Raw genomic sequence first — 19,018 nt, 5'->3', positions numbered from 1 at the left:
AGGGCAAACCCAATTTCTTTTCCTTTTTTACGTTAGCCTTTTGTTTTAGATTTTTATTTATGTAGGTTTGATTTTGTTTAACGTAGTTTCCTTGTTTTATTTTTTAGATTTTGAATAAATTAATTAATAAAAAAGTAAAAAAATTCCTTTTTTTTTAAATTTTTGTTAGGCTTTAGTTTAGTTCACGTATTTTAAATTTTTAATTGGTTTAACATTTTATTTAGGATTTGTTAGGTTCAATTTTCATTTAGATTTTAGTTTAGTTTTAAATTTAGAATTTTAAAATCTCAAAAATAAAAAAATATATAATAAAATCATAAAAAAAAAGGTTTTGGCTTGCAGGTTTTAAATTTAAAGTTTTTTTAGATTTTATATATTGTGTATGTAGATTAGGTGTTAGATTAGAGTTAAGTTTTATTTTAGATTTTTAGATTTAGTGTGGTTAAATAATCATTTAAAAATAAAAAAGGGCATAAAGAATTTGTTTTGGTTTTAGTTTTCTTTTACTTAGTTTTAGAATTAAATTTTGGATTTTAGATTAGACTTTAGTTTAGATTCGATTTTATTTAGGATTTTAGTTTTGTTTAATTTTTAGATTTAAAATTTTATTAAAAAATATAAAAAGAAAAATCAAAATTTTTGAAAAAGGCTAATTAAAACGTGGAAATTCTTTTTCTAAAGTCTCTTCTCTGTTGTGGTGAAGTTAAATGTGCTTAAAATGTTTATATCTGGAGATTGACTATTTGAAATCTGGGCGGCATTTAAGTTTCGTGGTTGTTTAAAGCATTTATTCTTTAGAAATTTAATTGTTAGATTATCGTTTAAGGCGTTGTGCATTTGTGGAATATCTTATATTTTGCTTATAAATGATTGTTAATCATGGAATTATAAAGTTCATATTTCTGCAACTTTCGATAAACAATCGTTTAATCATTAACTCCATAAGGCACTGGTACATTAATTTTGAAAATCAATCAAGTGCTAAATCGCCTTGTTCTGTTTCCCAACCCAACTGGTCCACAGTTGGTCTTCATTCATCCCATAGGGTCTACCCCCCTTAGCCGCGGGAGACGGCTTAAACGGAGAGATTGGGGATCAGGGTGACAGCCCCCGGTCTGAGCGTTGTCATGACAATCTGTGCGACAACAGGATGGATGGATAATTATTAAATTAATGTTGTCTCCAATCTATGAAATTTGAAATTCGAATTCCATCTTTCCTCCCTCACTAAACTCAACCTCATTTGATTTTTGGCTCCAAGTGAAAATTTAATTTTGAATTTAATTTTATTTTTCCTCCTAAAATGCAAGTCAGCTCCCTTAATGATATCTCGTCAAAAACTATATAAAGGCTCATATTTTCCTCATCAAAGCCAGAAATGAACGCTGACCCAATGGCAAGCAAGTTCTGAAATTATCCGTGGGCAGAAGTAGTCGAGCATATCTTAAGAAGTGGTTGAATTTCTGAATTATTGATTGGGATTAATGTTTATTCTTTTGGCATGGGTATACGTTGGGTTCTTTCTCTGTTGTAGGTGTAATTCACACTGTTCTGAGGGCATAATCTTCGGTCTCTTTGAAGTTGTTTTGACAATGGATCATAGCTCCATGACCTAGTGTTTTTTGGGTAAAATATAGAGATTCTTGTGCAAAATTTTCAGCCTTAGCTTTTGTGCTAAATTCAGTCCTATTCCTGCTTTGTTTTACCTTTTATCTAGGCTAGGGCACAAGCCCTAATTGCATTTTAATATTCGTTCCTCAAGTTTGGTGCACTGTGCTTATAACTCAACATTCAACATACTAGAACTCTCGACCCTCTGTTAGGGTAGTCTTCTGGGATTACACCAATGAAAGGTTTTGTCTATTTTTAGCCTCCTTTGAATGGTATTCGCTAGGAATCTCAGTAGCTATTCAACTTCTTTAAAATTAATTCTTAAGAATTGCTGACAATGGTTCATAGGCCTGCAGACTTCTGTATTTTGGAGAAAAAAAACTCAGAGCGTTAATGTTGAATTTTTTAAGTCTAACCCATTAGAAATTCTTCCTGCACTATCAGGGTTATTTCACCTACTTGTTTAATTACTTAACAAGTTATTTAACCATATAAATACTGAAAATAAACACAAGTACAACCTCAACCATCTACAGATCATCAATTAAAAGAATAGACAAACACACAAGGGACACTGTTATTTTTGGACAATTGTCCCCAGAAAAAACCCAACTTGGGAAAACCAGTGCAACAGTTCTGAGGGTTTTATTATTAAGTAGCTTTCTTGAGTGTACAACTGGGTGCCAAACTAGCTCACCAGACAGAGAAATCAATCTGGCATTAAAACCTCTCTTATGAAGCAAATATTAGGCAAGTCTGCTCCACGAAAAACTCTCCAACGCCTCTCTGAGGCTCTGCATCAACCCTCCTGGCCTCTGCATTAGCTTGGAACCCTTTACGTCAACATGGAACCCTCTGCATCAGCGTGGAACCCTTTGTGTCAGCCTTCTGATGCTCTGCGCAGGCTTTCTGGCCTTCTGTGTCACTCACACAGGCCTTGGTAGCCTCTGCGCAATCCCTCTGGCCCTCTACATGGCTCTTGTTGGCTCTGCGTAGCCTCCTCTTCCTTAGCGTTGATCCTTCGCACTATCTTTGCCTCTCTGCTATGAAATCACTGCCTCTCGCTACAACTCAGATCACTTGTTCGATTTCTCTCAGGAAACCCCGGTCCAAAAAATCGAACTGACTGATCAATCTTGGTGTATCTACAACTGACCCTCAAGCCTCGTCTTATACTTTTTCTGTTGAGTCTTCAACGACTGAGATTAAATTTGTAATCAACAACTAAGATTAAATTTGGCTTGATCCATGTCATTTAGAACCTTCTCACCCAGTTCTATATTAATATTTTTATTTTCCTAAGTTTAGACTTAGGAACCCATTAAAAATATCAATTATTTTAATATCTCTTTAATGCGGTGGAATTTCTCCAAACTATTTTTGGGTCTTGGAAATTTCATGTGCCTTAGCCTCTCCAACGATTTTCATGGCTAGAGCACATCTGATGCTACCCCAAATCAATAGTCCCTCTTAGCGAAGAATGTGCTCTAGTAATGCTCCTCCATTGAACATCACACTGATCATCTGGCACCGGTACCTGCGCTGATGCTTGGCGTGCTGCCCAACATCCTCTGCATTGCTACCTCCTGTATTACTGCCCATGGCTCTTCCACTACCATTGCAACATCTATACTGGAGCTCCCTTTGCATCTGTGTTGTTGCTGGTCCTTCCTCCCGACACTGCATTTGCACTTTAGTTCTCTCTCATCATGCTGCGTCGTGCTGTCCATAGCACTACCACTGCTACTGCTGCACTGCAACCTAGTTACTGAGAAGTAACCGATCTACCCAACTACTGACATCCTTGTCAGGCTAGAAGCCCTCCTGATGCTGAAGCTCCCTCTACTGCCTCTGCGCTGCTGCAACAACTCTGTGCCTCTCGCACTGCTGCAAACACCTCTGTGACTTTCTGCACTGCTGCAACCTCCTATGTGCCTCTCGCACTGTTGTAACCCTCACTGTGTTCCTACAGATCCCTGCACTCTAGCACTGTTTTGCCGCTCCATCTGCATCTTGCTTCTACCGACATTCGTCATCCTGCTACTGTCACTCAGGGCTCCTATAGCCAGATATGATCCAAGAGTTTGGGTACCTCAAGGATCCTGCCCCTCATCTTCTGTAGTCCTACTGACTACAACTCGATGTCTCCCCACCTCTTCTCTAGAGGTGCATGAGCACTGATGGCACAGTCGTCATCAATCTCTACTTCCTTCTTCGCCTTAGCCGGTGCTGCCTTGGAGTCAGATGCTTCTTCCTTATTCTTCTTCTTGGGACACTGGATTGCATAATGACCCAGCTCCCCACAATGGAAGCACTTTATCTTGGAGATGTCCTTCTTCCTCTTCCCTTGTTGTCCCGCAGATGTTAGAGCCGCATCCTCTTCCTTCTCTTCCTTGATTTGACCTCCTTTGCTGCTACTTCTTGTCTTGGTCAACCGTCTAATCTCTTCTTGGTGAAGAGCTGCCCACATCTCTTGACAACCTAAAAGGTTCGCTCTGCCCAAAATACTTTCGACGAATGTCTCCCACTCCTCGGAGACTGTGTTCAGGGCGATCCTCACCATGAACTCTTGATCTGGCGTGGCCCCTATGGAAGTAAGTTGGTCCCAAATCTCTTGCAGCCTACTAAGGAATGGATCTATCTGCTCCCCCTTCTACATCAGATACGACCGCAGTTGATTCTCCAGTAGCACCCTCTTTTGCACGGAAGTGGCTTGATACAATGTCGTTAAGGTATCCCACATCTCCTTTGCCGTATTCTTCTTGGCAATATGCTGAACTACATGATCCTTGACCCCATCAAGGATTATGCACTTTGCCTTGGCCGCCATTGCATCCTCATACCTTTCATTATCAGCTAGGTCGATCGGGATACCCATGGTTCTCAAAGCGAAGGCCTTGATGCGATGTCTATCCAGAACAGACAGGATCCTGGCCTTCCAGATGATAAAGTTGGATGCCTCGTCCAACCTCTCCTGATCCCTCAGTCCGTTCATTGCCATCTCTGCTCTTCTCTTCGAATCCTTCTAAGTCTCTACTTCCCTCTTGGAAGTTCTCTTCTAGACTCCTTCTGAGTCTCGATTTCCCTCTGGAAATCCTCCTGCCAACTGTCGAATCGTTTCTCTCTGATCATCTTTGCACCTGCAACACGGATCTGGATTTCTTGGCTGGAAATCCCTCAAGGCAGCGGCTCCCTCTACCTTGGTTCTGTCCCGTTAGGTACTGTTTTGCTTCGACAACAACAACACCCCACCAATTTCCCAATCCACAATCTGCCCACAGCTCCCTAGGCCCCAGCGGCTGATGAAACTGAGCCTCTTAGCTCTGCGCAATCCCGGCAAGGCTGAATCGTTCCTTTGGCCAACTGCGTCAAGCCTCCCTGGCTGCGTAGGATGACGTTGCTATTTGTGAGCCTCTCTTGCCTCTCTCTAGCTCGAAATGATGATGCAGGCCCTCTGCGTCACTCCTTCTCTACTGCCTTCTGCTTAGGAACAACTCTGTCTCTCGGGACAACTATTTTTGCTGCAAATTTTCTGATTTAGATGGTGCCTTCAATTCTCCTTTGATCTGCAATGCTCTGATACCATGTTGAAATTTCTAAGTCTAACCCATTAGAAATTCTTCTCGCACTATCAGGTTTATTTCACCTACTCGTTTAATTACTTAACAAGTTATTTAACCATATAAATAGTAAAGTAAACACAAGTACAATCTCAACCATCTGCAAATCATCAACTGAAAGAATAGACAAACACACAAGGGACATCGTTATTTTTGGAAAATTGTCCCCGGAAAAACCCAACTTGGGAAAATTGGTGCAGAAGTTCAGAGGGTTTTATTATTAAGCAACATTCTTGAGTACAAGTGGGTGCCAAATTGGCTCACCCGATAGAGAAATCAATCTGGCAGTAATACCTCTCTTCAGAAGCAGATATTTGGCAAGTCTGCTCCAAAAAAACTCTCCAATGCCTCTCTGAGGCTCTGCGTCAGCCTGTAACCCTCTGCGACAACCTTTTGAAGCTCTGTGAAAGCTCTCTGGCCCTCTGCGTCACTCACGCAGACCCTGGTAGCCTCTGTGCAATCCCTCTGGCTCTCTGCGTCACTCACGCAGACCCTGGTAGCCTCTGTGCAATCCCTCTGGCTCTCTGCGTGGCTCCTGCTGGGTCTGCATAGCCTCCTCTGCCTCAGCGCTGATCCTTTGGCACTATCTCTGCTTCTCTGCTATGCACTCACTGCCCCTCATTGCAACTTAAATCACTTGTTCAATTTCTCTCAGCAAACTCCGTTCCAGAAAATCGAACTGACTGATCAATCTTGGTGTATCTCCAACTGACCCTCAAGCCTCCTCTTATACTTTCTCTGTTGAGTCTTCAATGATCGAGATTAAATCTCTAATCAACAACTAAGATTAGATTTGGCTTGATCCATGCCATTTAGAACCTTCTCACCCAGTTCTATATTAATACCCATTAATATTTTTATTTTCCTAAGTTTAGACATAGGAACCCATTAAAAATAATAATTATTTTAATATCTCTCTCACTGGGTGGAATTTACGCAAACCATTTATGGGTTTTGGAGATCTCATGTGCTTTAGCCTCTCCACCATTTTTCATTGCTAGAGCACATCCGATGCTACCCCAAATCAACAGTTACCTCAGATCTTTGTGGAATACTTTCGACCTTGTTCTTGCCTTGTTTTATCTCCTATTTGGCCAGTGAGCTTGTGGTGAAAATTTGGCCCTCTTTACTTGCACTCGATATTTATTTCTGTGGTATGGTGACGCTGGTTGGAGCAACCTATCTGAAGTTCGACAACAATACAGGGTTGTCTCCATCTTGACAGAGATTGAGGTTTGTTCCAAGTTCCAATGCACGTGTTCACTTTTGGTTACCTCAATGTTGGTAGATTCTGGAACGAATTTTAAGAATCCTTTGCAGGCATCAGTTGAAGGTTTTTTGTGCATATGAAGTTACATATGGATGTAGATTTGAAGATCTTTGATTGCTAGATTCCTGAGGCTTAAAGGTTGTAGTAGTGATAATTTGACACAAGTCCAACTTAGCATTTGGATTTTGACTTGAACAACGTCCTAAGGGTCTTGCACCTTGACAAACTTTCTGATTGATTCCAAGGATTAATGGTTTGTTCAAAAATTGTTTGTCATTGAAGGCAGTATAAAGAGTAGTTCTAACTAGAAGGAAAGGTAGTGACCAGAGGCTTGCAGCTGTAAAATTTTGGACAGTGGTATCAACAATAGACATCTGAAGGAAGGCAAGATTGAAGACATCATCCAAGGTATAGGGATTCATGCTTAGTACATCTTTTGCAGCAATTGAAGAATTTTGTTTGGGTTAGTAAGTAAGAAGTCTGGTTCTGTTTAGCAGTAAGGGTTTCATAGTTATAAGTTTGGGTTTTATTGTTATATCACTTTGCAAAAGTTTGATTTGTGAAAATTCTATCACTGCAGCAACTGATTTACTTTTCTTACTTATTTCATCATAAGTTATTCATGAAATTAATTCAACAAACATTAAAATAAACACTGCTGCAGATATCACATCGTAATATAGAACCAAAAATATGCACACATTGACACAATTATTTTGTACTAATGTCCCCGGAAAAACCCAATGTGGGAAAACCAGTGCAACAAGGGAGGATTTTATTATTAAGCAATTTTCTTGCACAACAGGGTGCCAAACTTGCTTACCCACAGATGGAAAAACTTATAGCACTTTCCTAAACTCGACGTAGGCCTTACTGACCTTTGCTACGACATGAAACCCTCTGTGTCAGACTACTGAGGCTTTGCGCAACCTCTCTGGGCTTCTGCATCACTCCTGCAGCATCTGCATCGATGACGTAGGCCCTTCTTGCTCTGTGTAGTCTCTGCTGCCTCTGCGTGCCTTCCTCTGGCTCTGCGTCTGCCTCTTCTACACTGATCTCCCGTCTCTCTGTTTTGTACATGCTACCTCCTGACTGCTCTCCGACCATTGGTTCAATTTCTTAGTAGACCCCGCTCCAGAAATTGAGATGACTGGTCTCCCTTAGTGTGTTCTCCAAGTGCCCTTCAAGCTTCCTCTTATACTTTTTCTGTTGACATCTCAACTGCCGAGATTAAGTTCCTAATCAATGGCTAAGATTAGATTTGGCTTGATCCATGTCTTTTTGGACCATTCTAACACAAATTCATATTAATACATATTAATATTTTATTTTCCCTAAGTTTAGACATAGGGACTTCATTAAAAATACCAATTATCTTAATATCTCTTGATTTGTTTAGAATCTGCCCAAACCCTTTCTGGGTATTGGAGATCTCATGTGCCCTAACCTCTCTAGCAAATTTTGTGGCTAGAGTACATCTGATGCTACCCCAAATCAACACTTTGTCTTAGCGAGGACTGTGCTCTAGCAATACTACTCACTGAGTATTACTCTGATCATTAAGCATTGGTACCTGTGCTAATGCTAGGTATCCCTACCCAACATTCTCTGCACTGTTGCATCCTGTACTGCTGCCCATGGTTCTACCATTGCCACTACTGCATCTGTACGACAACTCCCTCTGCATCCGTGCTGCTGCTGGTCCTTTCTCCCAGCATTGCGCCTTCCTCTGCATATGTGCTGCTATTGGTCATTTCTTCGAACACTGCATCTGCACTGCAACTCCCTCTGTATTTGTTCTGTTGTTGGTCCTTTCTCCCAACACTGCATCTTCACTACAACTCCCTCTTCATTCGTGCTGCTAACACACTACTTCTGAAAGGGGTTCTTTACCATCCCCATCTTTTCCTTGAAGTAGTCAAATTTTGACTTTCCAAGGGCCTTGGTGAGGATATCTGCCACTTGTTCCCCTGTAGGAGTGTAGGTCAACTGTACAGCCCCACGCTGGACACAATCTCTGATAAAGTGACACCGGATATCAATATGCTTTGACCTATCATGAAATACTGGATTCTTAGAGAGTTTGATGCAACTCTGATTATCACACATGATCGTGGTCGCCTCCATATTTCTTCTGAATAGATTTACCAACAGTTGTCTAAGCCATATGGCCTCACACGAAGCTGTGCTTGCTGCCTCAGACGAGCTCAGAGCCACGGACTTCTGTTTCCTGCTGCACCAGGACGTTATTCCTGATCCAATGTTGAAATAATACCCAGAGGTACTTTTCCGATCCACTGAACTTCCTGCCCAATCTGCATCAGTAAATCCACTCAACTTGATATCCTTCCGCTTGTTGTACAAGAGCCCATAATCAACTGTTCCCTGTAAATACTTGAGAACATGCTTGGTGTTGCCCAGTGAGCCCTCTTTGGTTCCTCCATGAACTGACTAAGGGTGTTGACAGCGTAGCAAATATCTGGCCTGGTATTGACTAGATACATCAGTGACCCTATGAGTTGTTGGTATAGGGTGGGATCGACATCGTTGCCTTCTGATGCATCAATCTTCTTCCAGTTGGTGATCATTGGCCTATCCATAGGTCTACAGTCTCCCATCCCGAACCTTTTCAGAATTTCTGTAGCATACCTTTCTTGCCCAAGGAAGATTTTTCCTTTCTGCTTCCAAACTTCGAACCCTAGAAAATAGTGCATTCGTCCCAGATCCTTCATATCGAACTCTGTGGCTAGATTCATCTTGCAGTCTTCAATGAGTTTGGAAGACCCTGTTAGGAAGAGATCATCCACATATAATATTAAGATAAGTGGCTCGCTCTCTACGACCAGATAGTAGAGATTCGGACCCCGTCACTCTTGACAAACCCCATCTTCTGCAAGTAGCCATCTATTCGACCATACCATGCTTTTGGTGCCTGCTTTAGCCCATACAAGGCTTTCTTTAGTCTACATACATAAGACTTCTTCTCATGAGTTTCAAAGGCCTTTGGTTGTTCAATGTATACTTCTTCTTCTATTACCCCATTCAGAAATTCGTCTTCACATCCATCTGATAGATCTCCCATCCCATCTGGGCTGCAAGAGATATCACGGTCCTAATAGATGTATACCTGGCTACCGAGGCGAAGGTTTCCTCATAGTCAATCCCTTCCTTTTGAGCATACCCCTTAGCCACAAACCTAGCCTTGTATTTTTCAATACTGTCATCCGCAACATATTTGATCTTGTAAATCCATCTTGAAATTACCACAGATCTGTCTTGAGGCCTTGACACCACCTCCCGGACATTGTTTACCATTATGGAGTTATACTCCTCCACAATCGCATCTAGCCAGACCTGATGCTGAGCTGCCTCCTTGAAGTTAGCAGGCTCTCCATCTTGAGCTACTAATGCCTGATACTTGTCTGGCTGTTTCGCTCCCTTTTACTGTTCCTTGGCTCTTTGATGAAATTCTCTGCATCACGCAGAATCTGACGAATTTCACTGCTGGTTCTTCCTCTACCAATACGTGCTTTTGTTTGCTTCCCTTCCTCATCCTAAGAATCTTCCTGATTTGAGGAAGGATTCTTCACTTTCGTTGGTTGAAGAGGCATGACCAACGGATCCTCTTTCGACTACTCCTTGGAAGGCATTTCGCGAGATCTTTTGAAAGCTCTGTCATCCATGAACTTTACATCTCGTCGTACTACTACCTTCCTGCTCCCTAGAAGATAGATCCTGTATGCCATAGCGTTCTCGCTATATCCTGCCAGGTACCCATTTTCTGCAGTCTGATCCAGCTTCTTCCTCTTTTCTTCGGGTATGCGACAATATGCCAAACTCCCAAATATCCTGAAATGATTGACTTCAGGTGTCTTCCCAGTGAAGACCTTTTCTGGAGTAATCTTGCCCAATGCTCGAAGAGGAGTCCTGTTCTGAACGTAGACAGCTGTGTTGCATGCTTCTGCCCACAGGAATTTTGGCATATCCTGATCATACAACATGGCCTTAGTTGCTTCTACAATAGTCCTGTTTTTCCTTTCTGCCACCCCATTTTGCTCCGGATTATAGGGAGCTGTCCACTCTCTTCTGATGCCCTCCTTAGTGCAAAAATCAATGAAGTCCTTATCAACATATTCTCCACCATTATCTGAGCGCAAGACTTTTATTTTCTTACCTGTCAGATTCTCCACTAGAGCCTTGAACTCCTTGAATCGACTGAAAACCTCATCCTTGGTTTTCAAAAAATAGATCCAAGTTTTCCTCGAGTGGTCATCAATGAAAGTAAGGAAATACTCGACACCGCTGAGAGCTTTGACGGACATAGGTCCGCAGATATCTGAGTGTATCAATCCTAGTACACTCTTGGCCCTGTGGTTGCTTCTAGGAAATGCCGCCTTGGCATACTTTCTTAGAGTGCATCCCCTGCATACATCATCTCGTTTTGTACTCAGATCCAAAACTCTTGTTACAGTGCTCCTGAGAATTCTCAAAGCTCCATGGTGCAAGTGACCCATCCTTCTGTGCCATAGTTTGTTCAAGTCTTTGTCCCCATGACTGCCTATGGCTATTAGTGCCATTGGAGATTCTAGTTGTAATATGTACAACCAATTACTTTTGATCCCAATGTGCACTTTCTTTTTCCAGCTCGAGTGTTTGACGTATACCTTTTCCTTGATGAAGTAGATGTCATAGCCCTTGCCTTGTAGTTGTGACATGGAAAGTAAGTTCATCCCCAATCCTGGCACATGTAGCACATTTGTGGCACGGAACTGCTCTCCCGATTCTCTCTGAGAAACTATGGTACCCTTTCCTACTGGAGTACACTTTGCCTTGTTCCCCATGGTGATCTGCAAGTTCATCTTCTCTTCTCGATATTCTGAGAAGCACTCCCTGATTCTCGTCATATGCCACGAGGCTCCACTGTCTATATACCATACTTTTGATGATGCAGCACTAGTCATGCACGCCACTTCTTCTTCCATCCTGGAAGCCAACATAGAGAAATCAAAATCTCTCTCTTATGCAATCTTCTGAAAATCTGCGTGAGTCCCTTAAGGTGGATGCCTCTGTGTGTTCTCCAAGTGTCCCTCAATCCTCCTCTTATACTTTTTCTGTTAACATCTCAACGACTAATATTAAGTCCTCATCAATGGCTAAGATTAGATCTGGCTTGATCCATGTCTTTTTGGACCATTCTAACACAAATTCATATTAATACACATTAATATTTATTTTCCCTAAGTTTAGACTTAGGGACTTCATTAAAAATATTAATTATTTTAATATCTCCTAATCTGTTTAGAATCTTCATTAAAAATATTAATTATTTTAATATCTCCTTATCTGTTTAGAATTTGCCCAAACCCTTTCTGGGTATTCGAGATCTCATGTGCCCCAACCTCTCCACCAAATTTCGTAGCTAGAGCACATCCGATGCTACCCCAAATCAACATGATTTTGTTTAGCCTTGTAAGTGGGTCATTATCGCTGGTACGGGAGCCCACAATTGGTTGTTTATTCTATTTTCATTTTCAAGGTGGTTGGGTGCTATAAGGCAGGTGATTGAAGTCACCTTCAGGGTGTAGCATGAAAACACTTTAAGTCGAGAAAGTGGTGCTAGGGCAAGTTGGAGCTTGCAAGGTGTTGAAGCATCCTATCAGTGGCAGTTGAAAAAACCAAGGCATTGGAGCGTCCTTCCAGTTGACGCTGGTAAATTGAACGCTTTTCTAGAGTACTAAGGAGTTGGTGCTTCCATTTTCAGTTGGATCTGAAGCATAATTTTTGTACTCATAAATTATTGGAGAAGTGTTCGATGGTTTTTCTCCCTGAAGGCTTTTGACCTAAAAAAATCTAGTGCACTGTTCTTTGATGTGTTGATGTTTTACTTATCTGCTTATTGTTAATGCTTTGAAAATTTAATAATTGCTAATTGATGAGAAATACTGATTCATCCTCGTCTCAGTGTTCCAACAATCTCTTACAGACTTACATTTCTACTATCAGGGTGTTGAGATTGAGATCGCCACCACTTACACCTACTTGGGGTTTCAGTTCACAAAACCTCGTTTTGGTGTGCGACGAACACTCCAATCTTGGCTCAGTAAAGGAGATGGTTCCTTACCCCTCATTGAGAGACAATGTTTTCAAAGTTTGTTTTAGGACATCTCGTCGTAACTTCACCTCATGTTGGCACTTATTAGACCCACAGTTCTTTATGGCTTTGAATTTAGGGACTATGCTTGTTGCAAGTCGTTTGGGCTAGCTTGGAGAGAGTCCATGCCTTGCTTTCGAGACACATCATCCATTGTAAGCAGCTAGTTCCATAGCCCATAATTCATGAAGGGTTAGGTGTACACCCATTTTGCCTCATGATCGTTTTCCTTTTGGTTTCTTTCCTTCATAGAATTTAGTCTTTTAGAGACTCGGACACTGGGAGAGAGAGGTATCCCTATCTTGCCCTTTGCTCATTGGAGGCTCTTGCCTCAAATCCCTCTCAGCAGGACGAGGTCGAGATATGTTATTAGAGGCTTCTTGACTTCTCTAGTCCTTGACTATCTCCCCAGAGAGCCTTCCCCCATTCAGTTTCTCCCTTGATGCGTTGAGCCATCTCTTGCCGACTCGACTGGTATTGAACTAGGCCATTACAGAGGATATCTACAGATTGTATAATCAGGTCACTTGGAGCTCACCTCCAATGAGATGGGGCTCAAAAATGTCCTTCTACCTAGAGCACTTTTTGAAGCTGCAGAATGGCATCATAGTCTGCCCGTCTTACACATGCCTACTTTGGATGCATTTGTTTAGGATCCCGCTAGGACAATTTTGTGTTGGTTCTCATAGACTTCAGATAGAGTGTTGATTTGGGGTAGCATCGCATGTGCAGCCACGAAATTTGGTGGAGAGGTTGGGGCACATGAGATCTCCAATACCTAGAAAGGGTTTGGGCAGATTTTAAACAGATCAAGAGATATTAAAATAATTAATATTTTTAATGGAGTCGGAAAATAAAATATTAATGTGTATTAATATGAATCTGTGGTAGAGTGGTCCAAAAGACATGGATCAAGCCAGATCTAATCTTAGCCGTTGATTAGGGACTTAATCTCGACCGTTGAATCATCAACAGGAAAAGTAGAAGAGGAGGCTTGAGGGTCACTTGGAGATCACACCAGATGATCAGTCATTCTATTCTCTAGAGCGGGGTTTGCTAAGAGAGGTAGAACCAATGATCGAGAGAGTAGCTGAGGGGCATTGAATACAGAGAAACAGAGAAGACAGAGATTGTGCTGGGAGAGTAGTGCAGCAACCAAGGATGGTGACGTAGAGCCAACAAGGGCTCACGTAGAGGCAGCCAAGTGCTGCGCAGAGCACCAGAGGGGCCAGCGCAGCTGACGCAGAGGCTCCCAGAGCTGACGCAGGGCCTCCTGGGGCTGACGCAGGGTCTCCTGGGGCTGATGCAGGGCCAACGTGAGACAGAGAGGGGCTGAAGCAGTCCAGATTGGGCAGACGCTGGGGTTGCAGGAGCAGTTTTGTGCTAAGGAGCTGCTGGGAAGGTTTTCTGGGGTTTCAGCCAGGAGATTTCTCTCAAACTGTGAGGTATAGCTGCTAAGGAATTTCTCTGTTGGGTAGGCCAGTTTTGGTACCCAGATTGTACTATGATATTGCTTAATAAGAAAACCCTCAGATAGCTACACCGGTTTTCCTGCATTGGGTTTTTCCGGGGACATTGGTCCAAAAATAATGGTTCCATGTGGTGTGTTTGTTCTTGTTTCTTTTAGTTGCTAACCTGTAATATGTTGAGCATGCACTGGTGTTTATTTTTAGTATTTACTTTGTAAATAACTTGTTATAGAAAAATAACAAGTAGGTAGGAATAAATAAAAAAAAATGCATGACGGGTTTCTAAACTAAGTAAACTTAGAAACTTCAAAATAGAGAGGGACCACAATGTTGGCATTATGAGACAAGTGTTGTCCTTGATGGCAAATCACACTGATGACAAATCATAGTGCAGAAGGATAGCAGCAAGGAATTGATGATCAGTCTACAAGTATGAAGAAAAATATATACACGCTGGTTCACTATATACCAAGTCGCGTATACAAGCAGGTTCACTATATACCAAGTCGCGTATACGCAGGTTCGCTATATACCAAGTCGCGTGTACACGCTGGTTGGCTTCAGTAAAAGCGCGTGTATGTGGAAAACTTATCTTTGGTCCACGGCGGTTATTCCTTGGAAGTTGTGCCTATGGTTTTGGACCTTGGTGTCTCGACGGACGTGTTGATCCCTAGTTTTGAAGATGATGGTATTGGATTTCTATGGTTTTGGCCCTTGGTATTGAACAAGGCCTAAGGCTATATAAGGAGAAGGAAATCATTAGGCAAGGGTATCTGAAATGTCTTGAATATCTGATGAAGTATTAGATCCAGTATGCAGGTTATGGGTTGATGATGCATTGCTTGATCTGAGCTAAGGAGAGATCTCACCGGTTGATGGAGAACAAGATCTAAGGAGAGATCGGGATCAAATGGTTTGAAATGAACTATCTTTATATGGTTGATTATGCTTATTCTAGATCTGCATACTGACGCAAATAATGTTCTATAAGTGTTATAGTATGATTAATGTCTGGTACAGCTGCAAAGTTATAAGGAAATATTTTTAGATTTGTACGTGGGTTGACCTTGGAAAAAGGGCGTATACACGCAGGTTGGGTTCATCCAAGTAGCGTGTACATTGTAAAGCTTGATATTTGAAGTTGCAGATGGGTCTGATGGTTATTGCAGAGTTCTGTGTCTGCTCTGTGTTCTGGTGACTGTGTTGTTGACAGTGTTTCAGTGTTTCAGTGATCAATGATGCAGGTTGTACTACAATGACGATTGTCTTATGGATCCAGTATGAAAATGTATGAAACGTGGTCCCGGGTAGATCGTAGGCCGGCACCTACGTACTGGTAAACATATCAGCCAGTACAAGAGAAAGGGGGTTGTAGCTCCCTTCAGTGGCAGTTGAAAACAAGTAAAGGTTGGAGCATTCTGTAGGTAGGCACCTACGTACTAGTAAATGGATCGGCTAGTACAAGAGCTAAGAGGGTTGTAGCCCTTTGCAGGTTGTAGCCTGCGTGCTGGTAAAGGACTGCACCAGCACATTGTAAAAGAAATTTCTTATTGAAGAAAAGATAGAGACGACTTGCAGCAGGTGGTTTTCACCCACATTGTGTTTCCACCTTATATCGTGGTGTTCATGTGTGTGCCTTATGTGTGATGATCTGTTCTGTTATACTGCACCTGTTTACTGTTAATATGGTTAATAATGTTCTGATGCATTTACTGAAGATAAGCTAACTGAATCATAAGATTACTGCATATACGCTAGTTGCCCTTAACGAAGTCGCGTATATACGCTGATATCCTTAACTGAAGCTGCGTGTATGAATCTGAGTATGAGATTGAAAAGTTTTATTTGATCTGATAACACTGATTCACCCCCCCTCTCAGTATTATTTCCAACACACAATATACCATGTCAACATAGGATTAGCCAATTGTGTCATGTGCAAGAGCCAGAGATAGAGATGCAGCTCATTTTTAGGTGCTCCTATACTATGAGATTAGAGGACGCTATAACTATCTATATCGAGATTCAAGATACTCCCTCTCTATCTTCTTTAGTTACTAGGACTACCGATGCTTAACACTGTTCATCAAGGAAACTTCTAGCTATTGATGTCAGCACCTACACACCATGCCCTGCCCTTGGATGACCGGGACAATCACCTCATACTTTCATGTGGGTTTGTCAGACTAGGGCTACACGCGACAAACAGAGGTTCAGAATGCTCCAAACAATATAAGGGTGAGATCTTGGGTCCCTTCTCAACCTCCCCCTTTGGAAGATTGACAAATACCATTGGGACCAGTTTGATGATGCCAAACCATACATCAATTCGCAGGTTCTCAGAGCACCAAAGGACCGAACTCCAGATAACTTTAGAGCAAGGCACCCCTGACACGTCCAACTATGTCCTAGTTTGATAAGAGCAACCATAGACTTATTCAGAGTTTCTTGTTTTCAATGTTGAATGCTAGGAGTGTCCCTCGCTCATACGTCTCCCCCTTAGGATCATACAGTGAAATCCACTGCTGGCCCTAGCGGACATCAATAGTGAACTTGTACCCAATTCGCCTCCCTCACCATCCATTGTTAGACTCAGGAATTGTTGACATATCTAGCTCTATTGCCGGACCTTACCATCTCACTTACTCATTCCTTTTTAGTAGGCCATTATTATTTTGTATCGAGCTGCAGACTATTGAGTATTTCATCTTATACCACGGTCTCTTATATACTTGTTGCGGCAGCACTACTGCTGGTTTCTTTCTCTCAATATGTTATTTTTGGCATTTTTTTAGGAGATGCGCTTGCACTCCCACATTGTAGTCATACTGGTTGTACTGTTCTTCAGTTCCATTGACCCACTTTTGTGGTCATAAATTGGACATTAATAAATTTACTTACTAGGCTAATCATCCTTTAGCATTTCATAAAAGATTTATTTTATTTTATTTTATTTGGCTCCATACATTAGTACTCCCTTGAAAGCTAAAATTTATTCATTAATTTTTTTGTTTTCTAAAGGTCTCTATTATCATATCAATAGATAAATTCCAAACTTTCCTTTCCTTAAATCTCTTTACTAGATTATTTTGGCTTTTTCATTTTTCTGTAGTGTATGCAGTCATACGTTTCTGTGCTTACAATACCTCTTTAGAATGGGATAATTTTGTCATATTGTGTTCCATGTATATTTTGTTATTGCACTTTGTGACTATACTCCTAGGGGTGATTTTTGATTGATCCATAGGGCCTTTGAAAGTTAAAACAAGGTACTCTGCTTTTGGCAAGAATATTAACCTAGTCTTTTTGGCAGGTTTTGGGTCTTTCAATAACCTAGATAAAACATCAGGTGCAGTAAAAACCAACAATACAGATGCTGAAGGTGTGTTTTGTCATTTTCTTATATTAGTGATGTTATTTGCTTGATTTTGTGCTGGAAATCTTGCAGCATTCTCAAATTATGTTTTTTAAACCTAGGGAGAAGTTTTAAGTGAACTATTTATCTGTTTTTGTTTCAGACACTCAGTTATTGGATGATAGTGATGAACTTCTGAATGATGTTAATGAATCTGAATCGGAAGATATTGGAAGGCTTGCTGAAGTGAATGCCAAAAAGAAGCACATCTTGTACGTGAGCCCGAGCTGACATCTTCATGCACACGCAGTTTGCAAGACTATATTGCGATTTGATTGTTTTCTGACTGTTTATGAACTAAATCAATTTTGTAGAGATAATATTTCTCAATGTGTTTTACTTATCTAGAATCAGATAAATTCTCTGCTCAGGAGGTCTGCTGTTATTTTCTGTTTTTCGTATACATGTTATTTATTGTTGTACTAAAAGATGAGTGTAGTTTTTTTTAAAGGGTGTAATGTTCCCAATTTTTGTGAGTGCAAAATTCACTAGAGAGTTTTGCCAATTTTTGGTGATATTAAATAAAACGGAGAAAATACTATTTAGTGGGAGAAAAGTGGAAATTATTATTTTAATGAAGAATGGTGGCAAAGTAATATTTTATTAGTGGAAGGTGGGGACCACCAAGGGAGAGGGATAGCGATTATAAATAGAGCTTGGAGGCCTCCATTTGGTATCTTTTGGTTATTTGACAATTTAACACTAGTTCTCTTGAGCTACTTAGCCAAGAAAACCCGTGCTGTTCAGCACAAGGAATTTCCGAGCGGCAATTCCACCTTCATTTTGGAGAACTTCGAGTCTCCCTAGTGAGATAATTTGGGGAGCTCAATTTGTCGCTTCCATTCGACATCATTGCAGGAGTTTACTCAGCAATGCATTATTTAAGCACAGAAGTATTTTTGTGGAGCAAATTGTGGCAGCACGTGTGGGTTAGAGGCTACTGATTTGGAGTAGCATCGGATGTGCTCTAGCCATGAAAATTGGTGGAAAGGCTAAAGCACATGAGATCTCCAAGACCCATATATGGTTTGGGGAAATTCTGCCCGATGAAGGAGATATTAAAATAATTAATATTTTTAATGGGTTCATAAAAGACATGGATCAAACCAAATTTAATTTTTGCCGTTGATTAGAGATGTAATCTCGGCCGTTGAAGACTCAACAGGAAATTTATAAGAGGAGGCTTGAGGGTCCGTTGGAGATACACCAGAGTGATTAGTGATTCGATTTTCTAGAGCGGGGTTTGCTAAGAGAAATCGAATTAGTGATCAGAGTTGCAGTGAGGGGCAGTGAGTACGAGGAAGAGAGGCAGAGATAGTACCGCAAGACTAGTGCAAATGCAGAGAGGTAGACACAGAGCTAGAGGGAGCCATGCAGAGGATAGCAGTGACCAATGTTGCACGAAGCGGGAGCGAAGCAGAAGCGTTTTTTGGAAGCGGGGACGCCGAAGCGTCATTTTCCAAAAATCTAGGAAGCGAAGCG

The 19,018-nt window shown here is 41.3% G+C and overlaps 1 protein-coding gene across 2 annotated transcripts in view; it reads left to right on the top strand.

The window, feature by feature from the left end:
• Nucleotides 1-19,018, top strand: part of LOC149261988 (putative sphingolipid transporter spinster homolog 2) — a 486,467-nt gene that overhangs the window by 203,507 nt on the left and 263,942 nt on the right. For both annotated transcript variants that reach the window (XM_089423163.1, XM_089423158.1), the window contains exons 8-9: nucleotides 17,435-17,503; nucleotides 17,640-17,748. In XM_089423163.1, the coding sequence (XP_089279289.1) occupies nucleotides 17,435-17,503; nucleotides 17,640-17,748 (178 nt within the window). The remainder of the gene's footprint in view (nucleotides 1-17,434; nucleotides 17,504-17,639; nucleotides 17,749-19,018) is intronic.

Source organism: Pinus tabuliformis, chromosome 6, assembly GCF_031772625.1.
Source record: "Pinus tabuliformis cultivar Carrire ecotype Pingquan chromosome 6, CPIR1, whole genome shotgun sequence".
NCBI classification, from domain to species: Eukaryota; Viridiplantae; Streptophyta; class Pinopsida; order Pinales; family Pinaceae; genus Pinus; species Pinus tabuliformis.
The sequence above is the reverse complement of the archived record's forward strand: the minus strand, read 5'-3'. Positions and strand labels throughout refer to the sequence as shown.